Source organism: Paroedura picta, chromosome 18, assembly GCF_049243985.1.
Source record: "Paroedura picta isolate Pp20150507F chromosome 18, Ppicta_v3.0, whole genome shotgun sequence".
Classification (NCBI taxonomy): Eukaryota; Metazoa; Chordata; class Lepidosauria; order Squamata; family Gekkonidae; genus Paroedura; species Paroedura picta.
Window position 1 is genome coordinate 14,022,480 of NC_135386.1, and position 17,532 is coordinate 14,040,011.

At 47.2% G+C, this 17,532-nt stretch overlaps 1 protein-coding gene across 1 annotated transcript in view; it reads left to right on the forward strand.

Annotated features, from left to right (window-relative positions):
• The window catches only part of PCSK6 (proprotein convertase subtilisin/kexin type 6), a 91,899-nt gene that overhangs the window by 16,989 nt on the left and 57,378 nt on the right, over positions 1 to 17,532 (forward strand). The window contains exons 2-6 of the mRNA XM_077317465.1: positions 2,505 to 2,609; positions 10,591 to 10,701; positions 12,394 to 12,537; positions 13,950 to 14,026; positions 16,477 to 16,565. Coding sequence (XP_077173580.1) covers positions 2,505 to 2,609; positions 10,591 to 10,701; positions 12,394 to 12,537; positions 13,950 to 14,026; positions 16,477 to 16,565 — 526 coding nt within the window. The remainder of the gene's footprint in view (positions 1 to 2,504; positions 2,610 to 10,590; positions 10,702 to 12,393; positions 12,538 to 13,949; positions 14,027 to 16,476; positions 16,566 to 17,532) is intronic.

Genomic DNA, 17,532 nt, shown 5'->3' on the forward strand with positions numbered 1-17,532 from the left:
TGAGCAGTAATCTCAGGGCTCTCTCAGCCTCACCTCCCTCACAGGGTGTCTGTTATGGGGAGAGGAGAGAAAAGGGAAGGCGATTGGAAGCTGCTTTGAGATTCCTTTGGGAAGACAAAGGGGGCATATAAGAACCAACTCTTCTTCTTTTCTACTTCTTCTAAGAGAGCCCTGATATCACTGCTCAGTCAGAACAGCTTTATCAGTGCTGTGCCCAAGGTCACCCAGCTGGCTGCATGTGGGAGAGCGAAGAATCAAACCCAGCTCGCCAGAGTAGAAGTCCGCACTCCTGACCACTACACCATGCTGGCTCTCTGGAGAGCCACCGTTCAGCCACCCAACTCTATGGTAAAGAACAGACATGGGGAAAGTCCTCTGTGGAACCCGTTTATTGACCACTACCTAAATCACAAAGGAAAGCTTGGGTCTGCTGGCTGAGGTGACTGAAGGGAACCTCCATGTCTAGGTGTAGTCAACCTTTGGACACCAGTGCTAAGAGGTGGCATCAGGCAATGACTTGACCTCTATGCCTTGTTGGCTGTGCAGGCCAGCCTCAGGGCTCGGGGCTCGGCCTGGTACTTTTTAACATATTTATTAATGATCTAGATGAGGGGGTGGAGGGACTACTCATCAAGTTTGCAGATGACACCAAATTGGGAGGACTGGCAAATACTCTGGAAGATAGAGACAGAGTTCAACGAGATCTGAACACAATGGAAAAATGGGCAAATGAGAACAAGATGCAATTTAATAAAGACAAGTGTAAAGTTCTGCATCTGGGTCAGAAAAATGAAAAGCATGCCTACTGGATGGGGGATACGCTTCTAGGTAGCACTGTGTGTGAACGAGACCTTGGGGTATTTGTGGATTGTAAACTAAACATGAGCAGGCAGTGTGATGCAGCGGTAAAAAAGGCAAATGCCATTTTTGGCTGTATCAACAGGGGCATCACATCAAAATCACAAGATGTCATAGTCCCATTGTATACGGCACTGGTCAGGCCACACGTGGAGTACTGTGTGCAGTTCTGGAGGCCTCACTTCAAGAAGGACGTAGATAAAATTGAAAGGGTACAGAGGAGAGCGACGAGGATGATTTGGGGCCAAGCCCTATGAAGATAAGTTCTCGTCCCTGAAGAAGTGGAGGTTGAGAGGAGACATGGTAGCCCTCTTTAAGTATTTGAAAGGTTGTCATTTGGAGGAGGGCAGGATGCTGTTTCTGTTGGCTGCAGAGGAAAGGACACGCAGTAATGGGTTTAAACTAGAAGTGCAACGATATAGGCTAAATATCAGGAAAAAATTTTTCACAGTCAGAGTAGTTCAGCAGTGGAATAGGCTGCCTAAGGAGGTGGTGAGCTCCCCCTCACTGGCAGTCTTTAAGCAAAGGTTGGATACACACTTTTCTTGGATGCTTTAGGATGCTTAGGGCTGATCCTGCGTTGAGCAGGGGGTTGGACTAGATGGCCTGTATGGCCCCTTCCAACTCTGTGATTCTATGATTATCTACCGTGTGATTCTGGATGATGAACCAGAGGGAGTGCTGGTCCGATTCAGTGCCACGTATGTGCTTATGGAAGAAAATGACGCCATGTTCAAAGTTTCTGTATGCCAGATCAAAATGAAAGGAGGTAATAATAATAGGAACACATCTGTCTGGAAAGGAAATGGTTTTAAAAGCTCGCTTCTTAATATATGCAATTCATTACTGCAAGTGGTTGAAACCGCCTCCAGCCTGGGCAAAATAATTGACTATATGGTTATTGTATTGTGAGGATTTCACAACCAGGAGCTAAAAAGGCAAACTCCTGCAACCAAATCACAAAGCATTTGATCTTATTTCTTCTCGGCCTTTGTACCTGACTTACTTAGAGACGTTTGGTTGAAAGCAAAAACTAGCTGTTGTCTAAAAGCAGCGTGTCTCTTGCTGCAAAATTGCTGTGAAGATGCTGTAAAGCATCCTTTAAACAAAAGCAGTTAGACCTAGTGAGATCCATTGCTATTCTCAGCCACGACAGAGAAGTGTATCGCTCTGGATCCCAGATGCTGGGACAAGCCTTGGGAGAGGACTTGTGTTGCACAAGGTGGTCTGATGCCAGCAATTTTAAAGTTCTTAAAATGAAGAATGGCAGACTCAGCTGGAGAGCCAAGTTTGATTCCTCCTCCATGTGAGGCTTGCTGGGTGACCTTGAGCCAGTCCCAGTTCTCTCAGAACTCTTTCAGCCCCGCCAACTTCACAAGGTGCCTGTTGTGAGGAGAGGAAGGGAAAGATGATGTAAGCCAATTTAAGGTTGGGGGTACAAACCAGCTGTTTTGCTCATTGCTGAAGGTTCCACAGACTTAGCTGCATGGGGTGGTTCCATTTTCTTTTAAAATTTCCCTAGACAAATTTACTTGGGTTTCTTCCAAAGAAGGAATGGCCATTCCATACTGCTCCCCCTTTTTCCTGATATAGCTTTGTGATGAACAATTGCCATCCTGACTCTTTCCCATATATTGTCGTTACAGATTGGGAGCTTGGAAGACTATTACCACTTTCATCACAGTAGGACGATTAAGAGGTCGGCATTCAGCAGCCGAGGCCCTCACAACTTCCTCAGCATGGATCCAAAGGTATGCAGGTGCTCTGAAAGTACGGTAAAACTGCCTTGCGGGCCACTGCCAAGCCTCTGTCGAATTTTCAGTAAACAGATTCGCAGATGAAGAAAATCTCTTTATTGGAGACGATGGCGAACAGAGGGTAAGGCGTTTCCTTGCTAAAACTGAAAAGCAAAACTAGCAATAGGACTATGTGTGTTCTCCACACCCCCTCCCCCAATTTGAAAATAGGCGAGGTGGATGAAAAGCCAGGCACAAACAGTGTGTCCCATGCAAAAGCCCAAGTAGCAGCTGAGCATTCTCAAGAGATATATCAGGCTAGCAAGGTCAAAGCAATAAAACACTCCCAGGAGATATATGAGAGAGGCCCTAGGCTTCCAAGCTGTCAAAGAATACTACACAAATAAGGCAGGGCAAAAAGAGGTTACGAACACATCCTATGGCAAGAGCATGAGAACAGGTGAGCATGTGAACCCATGAACATGTGAACAAGGTCTTGACCACAGGGCTGGTTCCATTTTTTGGCAAGCTCTGAACAAGCTTTCTTGGTATGTGTGCGGTCCCATTTAACCTTGTGTTTGGGGGTGGAGCCTTAGGGGGCAGGGCTTGGTGTGGGAAGGGGCCTCAGTGTGGTATAATACCATCGAGTCCGTCCTCCAAAGCTGCCTTTTCCTCCAGGGTCTTTGTAATCTTGAAACCATTTGTAATTCTGGGAGCACTTCAGGCCCCACCTGGAGATTGGCAACCCTACTCCCATCCTAGCATCGATAGGTTCAGAAAGCCCCCACCTTTGAGGGACGTAGCATGTCTTTGTATGCAAAATACACCGAGATCAATGGCCTTCAGGGGAGCTTCTCCCTGAGCATATAATAATTTAACATCATGGCAAGGGTTTTCCTAAGAATCGACATAATAGCCTGCAGAATTTGGGTTGCACAATGTGCCTTCAGATTTCCAGTTGCTGACGTCGGCTAGGCGATTCCTGTTTTTATAACTTGCCCCGTCTTGTATTTTCCTGAATACGCTACTGCACAATAAAGTGACCTTGTAGCGAAGCTCATTTTCTGCAAAAGAACTTTCTGGGGGCAGCGGAATGCAAATTTCCTCTCCGGACTGTATGTTGCCTTGAGGGACTTCTTTAGAAAACAAAAAAATTGCCACGGACAATTAGAAAGGGTTGTCCACATGGCAGGTTTACCTTGAATCTTGGTCTCAAGACACTTGATCGAGGGCTTATAAAAATTCCACCAGTGCTTGGCTTGATGTAATGCTGGGCTGGAGGAACAAGAAAGGGAAGCGTTAGGAAATAATTCATTACCGAATCTTGACTGTGTCGCTTCGCAGCTATTAAACGGTTGCCATAACATTTAATTCTGTTGTTTCTCCTCCCTGGCCTGTGCAGTTGCTGGAGATGAAATCCTTTTGGCAGACTCTGCCACTGCACATGCCTTTCCCCCCACCCCCACCCCCATGTGCATTCTCCCCATCCATCTGCTACTGACCTTAACAGCCGTGAAGGGTAATAGCACCCATAACATTAACCGTTGTTAAATATGACCCAGGGTTTACTCTTAAATAGGGTGTTTATCCACCTTTGGGCTCTGGCTTGGCCTGGGAATTGCTGATCTCCCCCGAGGGATGGTAGGTGGATTTCCTCCAGGCCAGGCTGGATTCTGGAGATGTTTAGTGTGGCAGGGATCCCTTGGGCATGAAATTGGGGTCACTGTGGGTGGTCAGTTGGTTGTGAGTGTCCTGCATTGTGCAGGGGGTTGGACTCGATGGCCTTGAAGACCCCTTCCAACACCATGATTCTATGAAACCTGTTTAGGCTTACTGGTACAATAATGAAATGGACTTTTGGCCCATTCATCTTGACAAGCCGGCTTTCTTTGATGTACTGTGATGCCACCCTCACCCCCTAAAAAGCTCTGAAGTTGAACGTGTTTTCCCATTGAAAAATTTGAACGAGTTCGCTTGACTTTTAATAAGCTGTTGAGAGCATGCTGGTATGCAACCTAACTGTTGTGTCAACACAGTAGATAACGAGAGGAGGGCGGGGACAGAACACAAATAAACAGAACGCAAATATCTGAACGTGTCACTCCTTTCTAGGAAAATGTGATCAACTGGTCAGGGTCCATGTTTTAATTAATTTTCTGGCTCTTAGGGGGACTGAATAAACATTTGTGCGCAGGGGGAAATTATGAATCTGTATCCACAGTGGAAAGGCCCGTGTTTTGAATTAGCATATTTTGATGCAAGCAAAACAAACATCCATGGGAAAATAGGGTCAGTCACTTATTTAGTTTGTGTGTACCTAGCTGTGTTGATTAAAAGTTGGCAGACTTAGCTGTGCTGCATTTGGGTGTTATCTTGTCTTTGCCATTTGTTGGTACTTACCTTCCTTTTTGTTTGTTTTAATGTTTATTTGGGTAATTTATTACCCTGCCGGGAGGGGCCCAACTTGGCTCACAAAGTTCCAAATAAACAACAGCTTAAATTCGATTTATAAACAGAGAACCGAAACCCATATTCTGGGCGGGTTATGAATCCAATGGTTAACTCAATTGACACAGGCTAGGAGCCAGAGTCCTTGGACTCCTCCTTGGTGTAAGCAGATAATCCCAACATCTAAGAAATCTCCAGAATGGCATTTTAGTAAATATGTGTGAAAATGCAAGAAGGTTAGCCTGGCTGAGGAGGAGTTTTTTATACCCTACTTTCCACTCCTCAGTGGCTTACTTCCCTTCCTCTCCCCACCTGTGAGGGAGGTGGGGCTGAGAGAGCTCTTTGAGAATAGCTCTAACATGACTGTGACTAGCCCAAGGTCACCCAGCTGACTGCATGCAGAGGAGTGGGCAATCAAACCCGGCTGTCCAGATTAGAAGCCGCTGCTCTTAACCACGACACTGGCAAACAGCAAAGATCAGGAGATTACTTTCAGAAAATGTCCTTCATTTATGCCCCACCTTTCTCCCTAAGAGGAGCCTAGTGTGGCTGACATTGTTCTCTTTCCCTCTGTTTTCTCTTCACCACAGCCCTGGAAGGTAGGTGAGGCTGAGTGCATGTGTCTGGACATCCAGCAATTTCCCATGGCAGAGTGGGGATTTGAACCCGTGTCCCCAAGATAACTGCCACACCATATTAGACGTTCCTTGTGACTCTGTTGTTTTGCAAAGTAAAACCTCCGCCCAACCGAGTGCAGCTGAGATTCTCCATAGCTGTAGTTGAAATCCTCTTGGCCGTCTCTGAAATTGCACATTCCTAGACATTTGCATCCCGTTCCAGAGATTCCCAGAACCCGGTTGATTCTCTGCCAACAAAACCAGTAGATCAGGTGCTTCCCCCCCCCCCCCTTTCAACATTGTCCTTTTCAATTTAGCTAGACTTCCTTGATGAGCAGGGAGAAGGGATCAAATTGTGAAATATTTGGACTCCAGAATGCCAGGGCAACGTAAACTTCTGTTCGTCATCCTGACTGGTTCTTCCAGTTCATTGGGATTGTGTAAGTTAGGTTGCAATGTGGTGTCTTCATCGCTCAGGCAGCTGTAATGCAATCAGAGTTATTAGAATAAATATAATAAATACAAATTCAGATGTTGAGATTTTGTTTAAGCTCCCAGTTAGATTACCAGTAAAGCATACAGCTTGGTCCGTCCTCAGCTGATACTTCCATGCACTGCCGTGATTTGCTGGATTGTGGTTTTGTAAGTTGTGTGGGTTTTGTAGCTGGCTGGGAGCCATATGTTGATAAATCTAATCATTGTTGGCAGATACTTGGTGTATTGTCACCATTGTTATTTAGCAAACTAGGAGCCAAGCCCGTTTCATTCAGGAATACAACGGGCGCTAAGTTTGGGGTGTGGGGTGGAAGAACTCTGGACGGCCTCCCCCTCCCCCTCCCCCAGGACCTGGAAAGGCTTCAGGCAGCTGTTAGGGAATTCACCGACAGGGACAGCTCTCATGCAGCAGGGAAGCCTCCGAGCCTCAGAGGGAAGTATAAAGAGGAGGGGGTGGTCAAGGGTGGGGGATGGAAGGCGATTGGCTGGCCGGTTGGAGGAGGAGGTACTCAGGGGTGGGACAGCTGCTCTGAGTGGGTGTCAAGCGCTGAGTGGCACTTAAACCATGAGACCAGCTCCTCCTCCAAGGCCTTACCAGACACATTAAGTGGAACAGATTATCTATGTAATATTTGTTAATTGAAGCAAATTGTGCAGCAAATTGTGTAATTTGTCCCTGCCCCCCCTCCCCTTGAAAAAGGGGCTTCTGCAGGGATCTCCAGGGTGGTGCCTTTGGCCCTATAGCTTCCACTAAGGCATGTCCTGGCACCCATGGAATGAATTTTGGAAGCAGGTGGGCCCGGATGATTTGCTCAGCAAGGCTTTTGATTGGTCACTGGTGATTTGATTGGCTGAGCAGATTTTTAAAATGTGGCCTTGCTTGCATTTGCTATCCAGGCACCAAGATGGAGGGAAAGCCGTTTAAACCACCATGAGCCAGAATTCCTGAGAATGGCGATATATAAATCAAATGATATATAAATAAATTTAAAAAAATAGCCCTGTGGCAGTGAAATGACAAAACAAGCTGGCAAAGCAAAACTTGCACAGTACAATCTTCTTTATTCAAATATCAACAAACAAGCCCAAGCCAAAATGAGCCCCTTGCTGCACCTTCACCAGTGGCTATGGTATACGAATGTACAACATATTATAATTTTCTAAAAAGCCTGTAACAAAATAATAGTCAATTTCCTTTTGTGATCTGTTTTGTACGTCTTGGGTCCCATTGTTCATATTCTGTTAATGGAAAACGGCGCCTTTAAGAATGTTAATTGAGATTGTTGCTAAAGGCCTTTTAACAAGAGAGATTGAACCTTTTGGCCATTTGGGTAGTACAAGGCAGGGGTGGCCAAACTGTGGCTCTCCAGATGTCCACGGACTACAATTCCCATGAGCCGATGGGGTCATGGGAATTGTAGTCCGTGGACATCTGGAGAGCCACAGTTTGGCCACCCCTGGAATAATGGCTGGTGTTTTGCTGTCTGATGACCTGTATCCTTAGCTATTGAAATGTTTGACTTTATGTTTATATAATCTGCTACTTTTGTAGGCATAGTAAGTGTGAAAGGAAACACAGGGCAGTTTTTCAGAAAGATTCTTTAATTTGCGGTAGGAGAGCCATGAAATGAAATCTGAAAGAAATGTAATTAGTTTGATTTCTAACGCACTGTTTGTTCTGTGCGTTCACGCCTAAACCGTCACCAGAACAGAGCAGTGGCCTAGAAATTCTCTAGCCAAACAAACACATTCCCTCAGATTTGCACGCTGGTTTCGCAAGCCGTCCTTGTCGGAAACCAACAGCATGTGGAGCGTCCCGAAGAATATTTGTTATTGGACTTAGGTCATGAATGAGGACATCTCCATTTTAATGGCTAGACAACTTGGCCGCTTGGCTTTGATTTCCGGGATGACTTGGCTTTGCGCATCCGCTGTCTTTTTTCCCAGTGATGAGGATCAACCTGACAGTTGTGCTTGTCTCTACCTGCACATTACAATGTCTAAGCAGTGCTGGAAATCGCCCAACAATCAGCATGTTAAATAGTAGCATGCAATTAAATACACAGGCCTCCTCTCTCTTCTGGGCAGGCATGACTGCTTCAGAGAAGAGACTGCAAAGGCGCGTGATAGAGCATTGAGGCAGAGAAGAACAACTCCCTGTCGCTGACTCAGTCCGTCTTATGAAGCCCATGCCAGACCAAATGTATGTGGTTGACAGCTGTGCACCCCCTACCTGGATTCTGCATGACCGGGTGGGGGAACACCGCACACAAAAATAAATATTGTGCAGAAGGAACAAAACTGGGGGGGGGGCATGGTCACTATGACCCACACCAGTCTATGTGAGTACAGCGTATACACTTCTGCATGCCCTCTTCCAGGTTGCTGATTGTAACCGTGACCCACAAGTGTGTGTAACGCCCAGCACACACACACACACAAATCCAAACCACCAAGGTTTGAGAGAAAATGTGCTACGCGCCTTTAAACAGCTTTTCACAAATTGCTGGAGCGCATTAAACGTCTGGCGTGACTTGTTCATGGGTAATCTCCAAACGCACAATCTTTGCGAAGGTCGGAACTGGCTTCCCTCATCCAGGGATTCCCGTGTGTTATTACGGAAATGTTCCGCTAATCCTTGCCCAGGAAAAGTTCTCCCTTGCTGAGTTTCGGCTGCTGATCCACAGGTGCCCGCAGGGACCCTTCTGACTGTGGAAACTAATCCCAGATTTTACAGTTATTTTTGCCCACAGAAATTGTCCTCCTAGAGGCCAGGAATGTGTGTGTGTGGGGGGGGGAACATTAACTCCATGAATTTTTGTAGTGAGATTTGCTTCTGTTCAGTGGCGTTGTATTATAATCTTGTTTGGCTTTTAATGAATGAACATTTTTCCCTCTGCTACTTTTTGTGTTCTTATAGTGCAACTTATCTTGTTAATGTGCTGTTGGGGGGTTCTCTGCAGCTGTACAACATCTGTTCTGTCAATGTGATCTGACAGCACGGGGAAACACTCGAGGATTTCTTACCTTGGCCCTTGCTGTCATAATGCACGGAAGCCTTTTGTCTCCAGAGTTTACATTTATGTGGCAGCTGGTCCTTGAAATGGAGTTCAGGCATCCACCGTACTCATAAATTATAATTATATTGCTCATTCTTTGTTCCAGGATCTGTTCTAAAAGGAAAATCAGAAAAAAATTGGGTTGGGGGAGAGCAGACGATTACTTAGAGAAGTGGCATGTGATGTTTGAATTCTGTGGTAGGAGCTGATAAGGTTTTACTGAATGGTTTTTTGAAACCCTAAATAATATTTGTGTGATAGGGAGTGGTAACTCCCTATCCTTCCTTCCTTCCTTCCTTCCTTCCTTCCTTCCTTCCTTCCTTCCTTCCTTCCTTCCTTCCTTCCTTCCTTCCTTCCTTCCTTCCTTCCTTCCTTCCTTCCTTCCTTCCTTCCTTCCTTCCTTCCTTTCTTTGCCCTGACTCCTATTCTCCTTCCTTCCTTTCCTGAGTCTTCCTTCCTTCCTTCCTTCCTTTCCTGAGCCTTCCTTTCCTGAGCCTGCCTTCCTCCCTCCCTCCCTCCCTTTCCTGAGCCTTCCTTTCCTGAGCCTTCCTTCCTTCCTTCCTTCCTTCCTTCCTTCCTTCCTTCCTTCCTTCCTTCCTTCCTTCCTTCCTTCCTTCCTTCCTTCCTTCCTTCCTTCCTTCCTTCCTTCCTCTTACTGAGCTTAAAAACAACCTATGTACATGCATTTTCCATTGAGGAAGGTTGGGGAGGGTAGGTTTGATCAGTGTGGGAAGCGGCTAAATCTGCCCTTGCCACCACCAAGCCTTGATCCACAAGTCTCCTCCCCTGGTGAAGGCTTGGTAGGGCCGGTTTTATAGTTATTAAAACCTTTATTTGATGATCTTCGACTTGCCTCAAGGCAGTTTAGAAGTAGCCATTGAAACCATCACAAATTAAAAACAAACAACCCTCCACCAAAACCTCCCTTTCCCCTAAAATTGACATGCCAAAATTTGACCCCCCCCCCATCCCCAATGCTTTCTGTTGAGCAAGCTGACTCTTCTTGGGGAGAATCTTTTGGCATCTCCTTTGGCTGAAATAGAGATCAATGACTTTTCGGGAGGCCACTGTGATCCGATGCCAGGCAGCTGCATCCAGGCAGCAGAGAGGTTCCTTTTCTGTGGTTCACATCCTTGCTGTGGATTGGCAGGCCTGATGGGGTTGAATTTTGTAGCACTGTTTGGGTTATATGGCTGACAGTGGAGGAAAAAGGCTGCTCTTGCGTTTCGTTGGCCTTGCATTTACTTACCGCAAGCTGCTTCTAGAATACGGAAACTCAGGATTTTTAAAGCAAATTCCTTCCTCGGGTGTGGTGGTGACGAACACGTTCAACCCCTGAGAAACACCGTTTTAATATTCTCCCCCCTCCCTCCCCAGGTAAAATGGCTGCAGCAACAAGAAGTGAAGCGAAGAGCCAAAAGACACGTCCGCAGTGACCACCGGTCTCTGTCCTTCAGTGACCCTCTCTGGCCCGAAATGTGGTACATGGTAACTATACACTTGGCTGTGTGCACCTGTGTGTATGCATGTGTGGATGTTGTGTGCCTGCCATCACGGTGGTCACAGCAGACCAGAAAAACAGGATAAAGGACTCATGTGTCTAAATTGATGTGGGAGGGAAAAGAGGCAAAGTCCCTTCCCCTCCTTCCCTCTGTGATTCCGTCACACTGGGCTACCTGCTTATTAGAAAGTTGGCTAATTGAGTGGCTAGTAAGGTTTGATGGACTAGGGTCTGGGAGACCCCCGTCTGGTTTCCCACGCTGGCATGGAAGTCCACTGGGTGACTTTGGCCAGGAACTCTGCCAGCCTGATTTACCTCACAGGGTCGTAAGGTATAAAGGAAATAAGTAAATAAAGAATTGTAGCTAGTGAGACAAGGGAGAGAACAGGACCATGTAAATCCCAGAGCCAGGAGGCAACGTCAAGACATGGCCCCTGCCTCTCTGCCCTGTTGTTGGCTGTCCAGAGGAAAGGGTTGGCCACCAGGTGAGACAGGATGCTGGACCAGAGAGACCATGGGTGTGATCCAGCAGGGCTCTTCCTGTGTTCTGACTAACCAGGGCTGATCTTGCTCAGCTTTGGAGAACCGATGAGATCAAGTGAGTGAGTCACACCTTGTCTTGCCGTCATGATTAGATTTTCAGAAGCTGTTTCCTTGGGAGGGAAAGGGGCCTGGTGTCCCGTCCCTGCCGTCAGGAGAACAGCGTGTCTCGAAATACAGGAAATGTTGCTTTGCAAATCCCTTTCCAGCTTCCTCGACCTCCCGGTTTTCTCATTCTCACTCAAGCTGGTCTCAGCACCAGTCTGGGGCTATAAATAACTTTCCCCAAATCCACCCATAGAGCAAGATAACAGAATTCTCCATCCCAGAAGCCCTGAGATGAGCCATAGAATCATATAATTGGAAGGGGCCATACAGGACATCTAGCCCAACCCCCTGCTCAATGCAAGATCAGCCCAAAGAGTCCAGCCAACAGAGGGCAACAAGCAAGATTTACTGGGGACAGTCCCTGTTTATTTCCTTCATTTATTCCCAAATGGCCACCCATTTCCATTCCTCTCCTCCATTATCTTCACAACCACCCTATGAGGTGGGCTAGACCGAGAGACGGTGGCTGGCTCAAGGTCACCCAGCAAGCTTCTGTTGGTTCTCCAGGGTGAATCGCTGGGCCCGTGTGGGAGACCAGATGCTGAACTAGAGACCAGATGCTGAACTGGTCTGATCCAGCAGACTTGTGTTATGCTGAGCTTTAAAAGACAGGGTCTGAGGTTAAAACAGCAACACCCAAGTGTCAGCTTTAGCAACCAGGCTTGGATTGGCTGTCTTACAAAACAGAGCACACGGAATGGCTGAATGAAATTATAAGACCAACCAAGACTTATTCAAGGCGTGAGCTTTCGAGTGCTTGCACTTGAACACTCACGCCTTGAATAAATCTTGGTTGGTCTTAAAGGTGCGACTGGACTCTGATTTTACTGTGCTACTTCAGAGCAACACGGCTACTCATTTGAATGAGATTTGTTCAGGAAAGGAGCCTTGGCGATTCCGTCTCATCCATTCCCAATCCAGTTTGGCTTTTGGACCCCTAAGTTGTGCCGTGCGGTATTGTTTGTTAGCCTTTAATGCAGAAGACATGGCAAAGCTCCCAGCTAAATCTCTGTGCTGCCTTTGGCCCACAGCACTGCGAAGACAACGACAGCGACTGCCGATCGGAGATGAATGTGCTGGCGGCCTGGCGGAGAGGCTACACCGGCAGGGACGTTGTGATCACCATTCTCGACGACGGCATTGAGAAGCAGCACCCTGATCTTATACAAAACTATGTGAGTCCAATGGTGGAGCTCCTTGATGTTTGCTTTGATCAGCCTTTTGACGAAAGACAAAGTCTTTGTGGGTGTTTGGTGGACGGCCTGAGGCCTTTGGATCAGGGTTTGCAGTGGGACTTCTGGGCTTCTCCATTGGCTGCTGGCTCTTTGGGGTTCACAAAAATATGAACCAAAGCATAAACCGTCCATGTAGGCAAATAGTATAATTCAAAGATAGCCTACATGCACGCTTTTTAAATTTCCGGATTCTTAGGTCCAATGAGAAGTTACTGGGTTACTGTTTTGGTTTCGAATGACATTCTTCTTCAGGCTCTTTTCACAACATCGAAGTCTAACAGTTCAGTTTTGTAAAGCGGTGGTTCTCAACCTGGGGGCCGGGACCCCTTTGGGGGTCAAACGACCCTTTCACAGGTGGGACAAGAGGCAGAGCTGAACTGCGAAACTCCAGATAAAAAACAATTTATGTACAATCATGAACAATGGATCTTCACACCATTGGTCAGTTTTGGTTTAATTTCTGTGAAAGAACACTGGCATAATTTTATGGTTGGGGGTCCCCACATCATGAGGAACTGGATTAAAGGGTCGTGGCATTAGGAAGGTTGAGAACCACTGCTGCAGAGGATCTGTAATGGCCATCACACTGTTTCTTAATTAGTGCCCCAGGCATTTTGGGTTCACAACCGTGGCATGCAGGGAAGACGATGCACCTTCAGCCTTCCTGCCCACAATTGTTCATGCTCTTGCACACACCTTTAGAGTTGTCATTGGCTCCCCTGTGGAAACTAGGTGTGGTCATCTTGCTTCTTCTTCCCCAAGTGAAGGCGTTTGACGATGTGGAAATAGGAGGAGGGAAGAGGGTTGCCAACCTTCAGGAAGATCTCTGGGAATTACAACTGGTCCCCAAACTTCAGAGGAGAAGACGGGAGCTTCTGTGACATTGCATTGCAGCTTAACTTTCTCCCCAACCCCTGCCCTCCCCTGGCTTAACCCCCAACCTCCATGAATGTCCTCAAACACAGCTGGCAACCTTAGAAGAAGGGGGAGACTGCAGGAAGAGGCCAGGTTGTATCCAGAGGGCACAAAACTCATTTTGCGGAACTGAAATGACGTCCTTTTCTCCACTGACGACCACTTTCCCCCCAATGAGGAAAAAAAATTTTCTATGTTTTAGCTGGACCACAACCCTGTGAGGTAGGCTAGGCTTAGAATGTAGATGCGACTTTTCTGTGGGCCTCACGGCTGGTTGCTGGGCCCTCTGAAACAACTTGAAGCTTCTTGACTTCCTTGCAGTGATCGCCATTATCATGCTAAGGGAGCTAGACTCCGCTTTGAGACTCTTTTGGTCACGAGAGCCACCTCCTGTTTTCCCCCTACTTGTCCCCATCAATCCCCTCCTCTGCTTGCAGGACCCCCGTGCGAGCTACGACGTTAACGGAGGCGACGATGATCCATCCCCACGCTATGACAGCAGCAACGAGAACAAGTAAGCGGCATTGCTTGTTTTAACATTCAGGTTTTGGGGCGTGTGCCTGTTTCAATCTGATTGGTCAGGGAGCTGAACTGGCGGCTCCTCGTAAGGCACCATCCTGTCCATTTGGCAGGCTTGGCATTTTATTGCCAAAGTTACGTTTTTTGAATTTTATTCCTCCTCCCTCCTCTAGATGTAGAAAGAACAGAGGGAAGGAGGGAGCCAGAGTTGAGTCTATGTCTTCTTTGGTAGAATTCCTCCATGAAGAAATCCTTTTTATGATGGACAGAAATTTGCCAGCGGAGAGTGATTTATTTTTTTTATAATTTTGGCTTCTTGAGGACTCTGTATGAAGGCGAGGAAGGGAGGGAAAGACTGTCCCTGAACCATCCATTGAATTCATTCATTCATTCATTCATTCATTCATTCATTCACTCACTCACTCACTCACTCACTCACTCACTCACTCACTCACTTACTTCATTTGTACCCCATATTTCTCCCCGGTGGGAACCCAAAGCAGCTTACATCTCCATTTTATCATTCCAACAAACTGAAGGAGGGTACACTAAGAGCGTGGGGCTGGCCCAGGGGATTCAGACCTGGGAGTCCAAAATTGTAGTGTCCCACTGTATACTGGTCAGACCCCACTGGAGTCCTGTCTGCAGTTCTGGAGGCCTCCCTTCAAAAAGGACATGGACAAAACTGAGAGGGTTCAGAGGAGAGCGATGAGGATGATCCGGGGCCTGGGGACCAAGCCCTGTGAGGACAGGCTGAGGGACTTCGGAGTGTTCAGCCTGGAGAAGAGGAGGTGGAGAGCGGACAGGATTGCTTAAGTATCTGAAAGGTTGTCTCTTGGAGGAGGGCAGAGAGCAGTTCCTGTTGGCAGCAGAGGAGACAACAGCACAGTAATGGGTTTAAACTACATGGAGAACAATATAAGCTAGATATCAGAGAAAATTATTTATTACATTTCTATGCCACTCTCCCTTGTAGCTCAGAGCAGTTTACAAGAGGAGTTTGCAGCTCACAATCCACCGAAATGCTGGTACAATACAGTACATGTTAGTTCTTTTCACAGTAGTTCAGCTGTGGAATGGGCTGCCTAAGGAGGCGGGGAGCTCCCCCTCACTGGCCGTCTTCAAGCAGCGGGTGGACAGATCCTTCTCCTGGATGCTTGAGGCTGATTTTGCACTGAGGAGGGGGTGGGACTAGGTGGCCTGGATGGCTCCTTCCCACTCTTGGAGTCTATTGGGAATTTATGACACATTAGTAGCTACAGGTGCTTCATACATGCATCCAATTTTCAGACTGCTTCAAGATTGTTTTGGAGGGGCAGCTGTGTTGGTTTGCAGTCAGAGCAAGATTCACTAAGACCTTAGTGACAGACAAGATTTCTGGCAGGTACGCTTTGTGGAGCAAATGCTCCAGATACCTGATTCTCAAAAGGTTATACCGTGGAAATCTCTTTGGTCTTGAAGCACATTTAGATTCCTTTGCTGTTAATTCAGATTTCATCTTAGGCCGTAGATTACAAAAGTGTGGTTCGTGGTAACCCAACCCTAAGCACAATTTCTTCGTCGACTTTGCTGGGTAACCGTATGGTTGTTTCATATTTTGTGCCTAAACTCAGATAAGCTCTCTTAATCCTGGTTTAGTGTGATGTCTGAGCTGAACTGAGCTGCGTTCTTTGTGCAGATTTGCTGTTTGGGGTGGGGGTGGGGAGTCAGTCAATGTACCTCTCGGGCTCGTATTTGGTGCGGCAAAATTTGCAGATGGCAGGCCGGGAGGCAAAATGTGTTCTCCAGACTTGCTTGATGAGGCCAGAGTCTTTAAAAATGAAAACAAAACAACACGGACCTTCTGTGAATTCTCTCCCTTAGTGAAGTTCATTTTTTAAATGTTTTGCTAACTGTGTGGATTAGTGGTTGGAAATTCTGGCACACTTTTGAAACTTCTGAAAGCAGGTGTGTGCATTCGGAGGCTCGTGTTGCACAGAGGAAACCAGGGGAGTGACAGAGTTGCCCGTTTATTCCCTGGCTGGAATTGCACGTTGAGCATTACCTAGTTCATAGCTGCAAAAGACTTCCTCCCCCCCCCTCCCTCCCCACACGTGCTGTGGGTAAAAGAAGTTCAGGGAGAGCATTTTCAGACAAGAGAAACAGGATGAAGTAAGGGGGTTAAAAAGCCCTCCATTCCTCTGTCGAAACCATAGTTTTCAATAGAAAAATAGTTGGTTCTTATAGGCCACTTTTCTCTACCCGAAGGAGGCTCAAAGCGGCTTACAATCCCCTTCCCTTTCCTCTCCCCACAACAGACACCCTGTGAGGGAGGGGGGGGGGCTGAGAGAGCAAGAAAGGAAACAGAGTTTATTAAATAAGGATAGATCTCTAGCATGAAGCAGGCCTGCTGTTTTGAATACAGGCGTGTTTCCCGCATAACCTCACTGTGAATTCTTTTCCTAGGCATGGGACTCGTTGTGCTGGAGAAGTAGCGGCAGCGGCGAATAACTCGAATTGTGTTGTGGGCATCGCGTACAATGCCAGAATTGGAGGTACGGACATTTCCTTGCAGCATCCTGTTGGTGTTCAGCTCCCCTCTTCCCTTCCTTGGCAGCTGAGACAGTGGCCGCCAGTCTCCTCAGTGGGAATGGGACATCACCAGAGAGATAGAGGGGTAGTCAAACTGTGGCCCTCCAGATGTCCATGGACTACAATTCCCAGGAGCCCCTGCCAGCATTCGCTGGCAGGGGCTCCTGGGAATTGTAGTCCATGGACATCTGGAGGGCTGTAGTTTGACTACCCCTGACCAAGAGCTAAACCTGCCTTGCCGTGTGCCTACAGAAGATCACGGCAAAAGGCTGCCTGATATTGTACACCCCTTCAGCTTGCGCCGTCCTCTGTGGACGGTGCTGTGTGGGAGGAGAGGCCATGTACCCCCTTTTCCTCCACTGCCTTGAGCGGCTCTCCCTGCTGGCAGGGGCTCATGGGAATTGTAGTCCATGGACATCTGGAGGACCACAGGTTGACTACCCCTGCAGTAGAGAACCATCTTAGTTTTTTATTGGTGGATACAAACCAGTCACTCCTTCCATTTAGGGTTGCTCCCCTAATGTTGTTGCCTCTTGAGCTCAGGAAACCATGCGTGCGTGTCAGTTCTTAAAGCAGACACGTCTGTATTTTATTTCTCTCCTGGCCAACCCTCCCCTGCATTTTTATAATTGTATTCTTCAGTATTGTGATTGCATTTTACTGCCTTCTTAAGTTTTGTCGGTTCTGTGATGGGGAGGCCTGTGGTGATGGTAATGCTTAACAAATTGCGTTGACGTCCCTGTGAATGCAGTCATGTGTTGCGCCAAGGGGCTTGTGGCATATAGCAGCTAGGCTTGGAACCTGCGTGCCTTTTCCCTGGAACAGTCTCGCAAGCGCCTGCTTGTTAATCTGCACCCCAGGATTTGTCTTGAGGATTTCAGGTGGCCTTTTTTAAAAAAGCATTGTTAAATGACTGAGAGTTTATTTCTG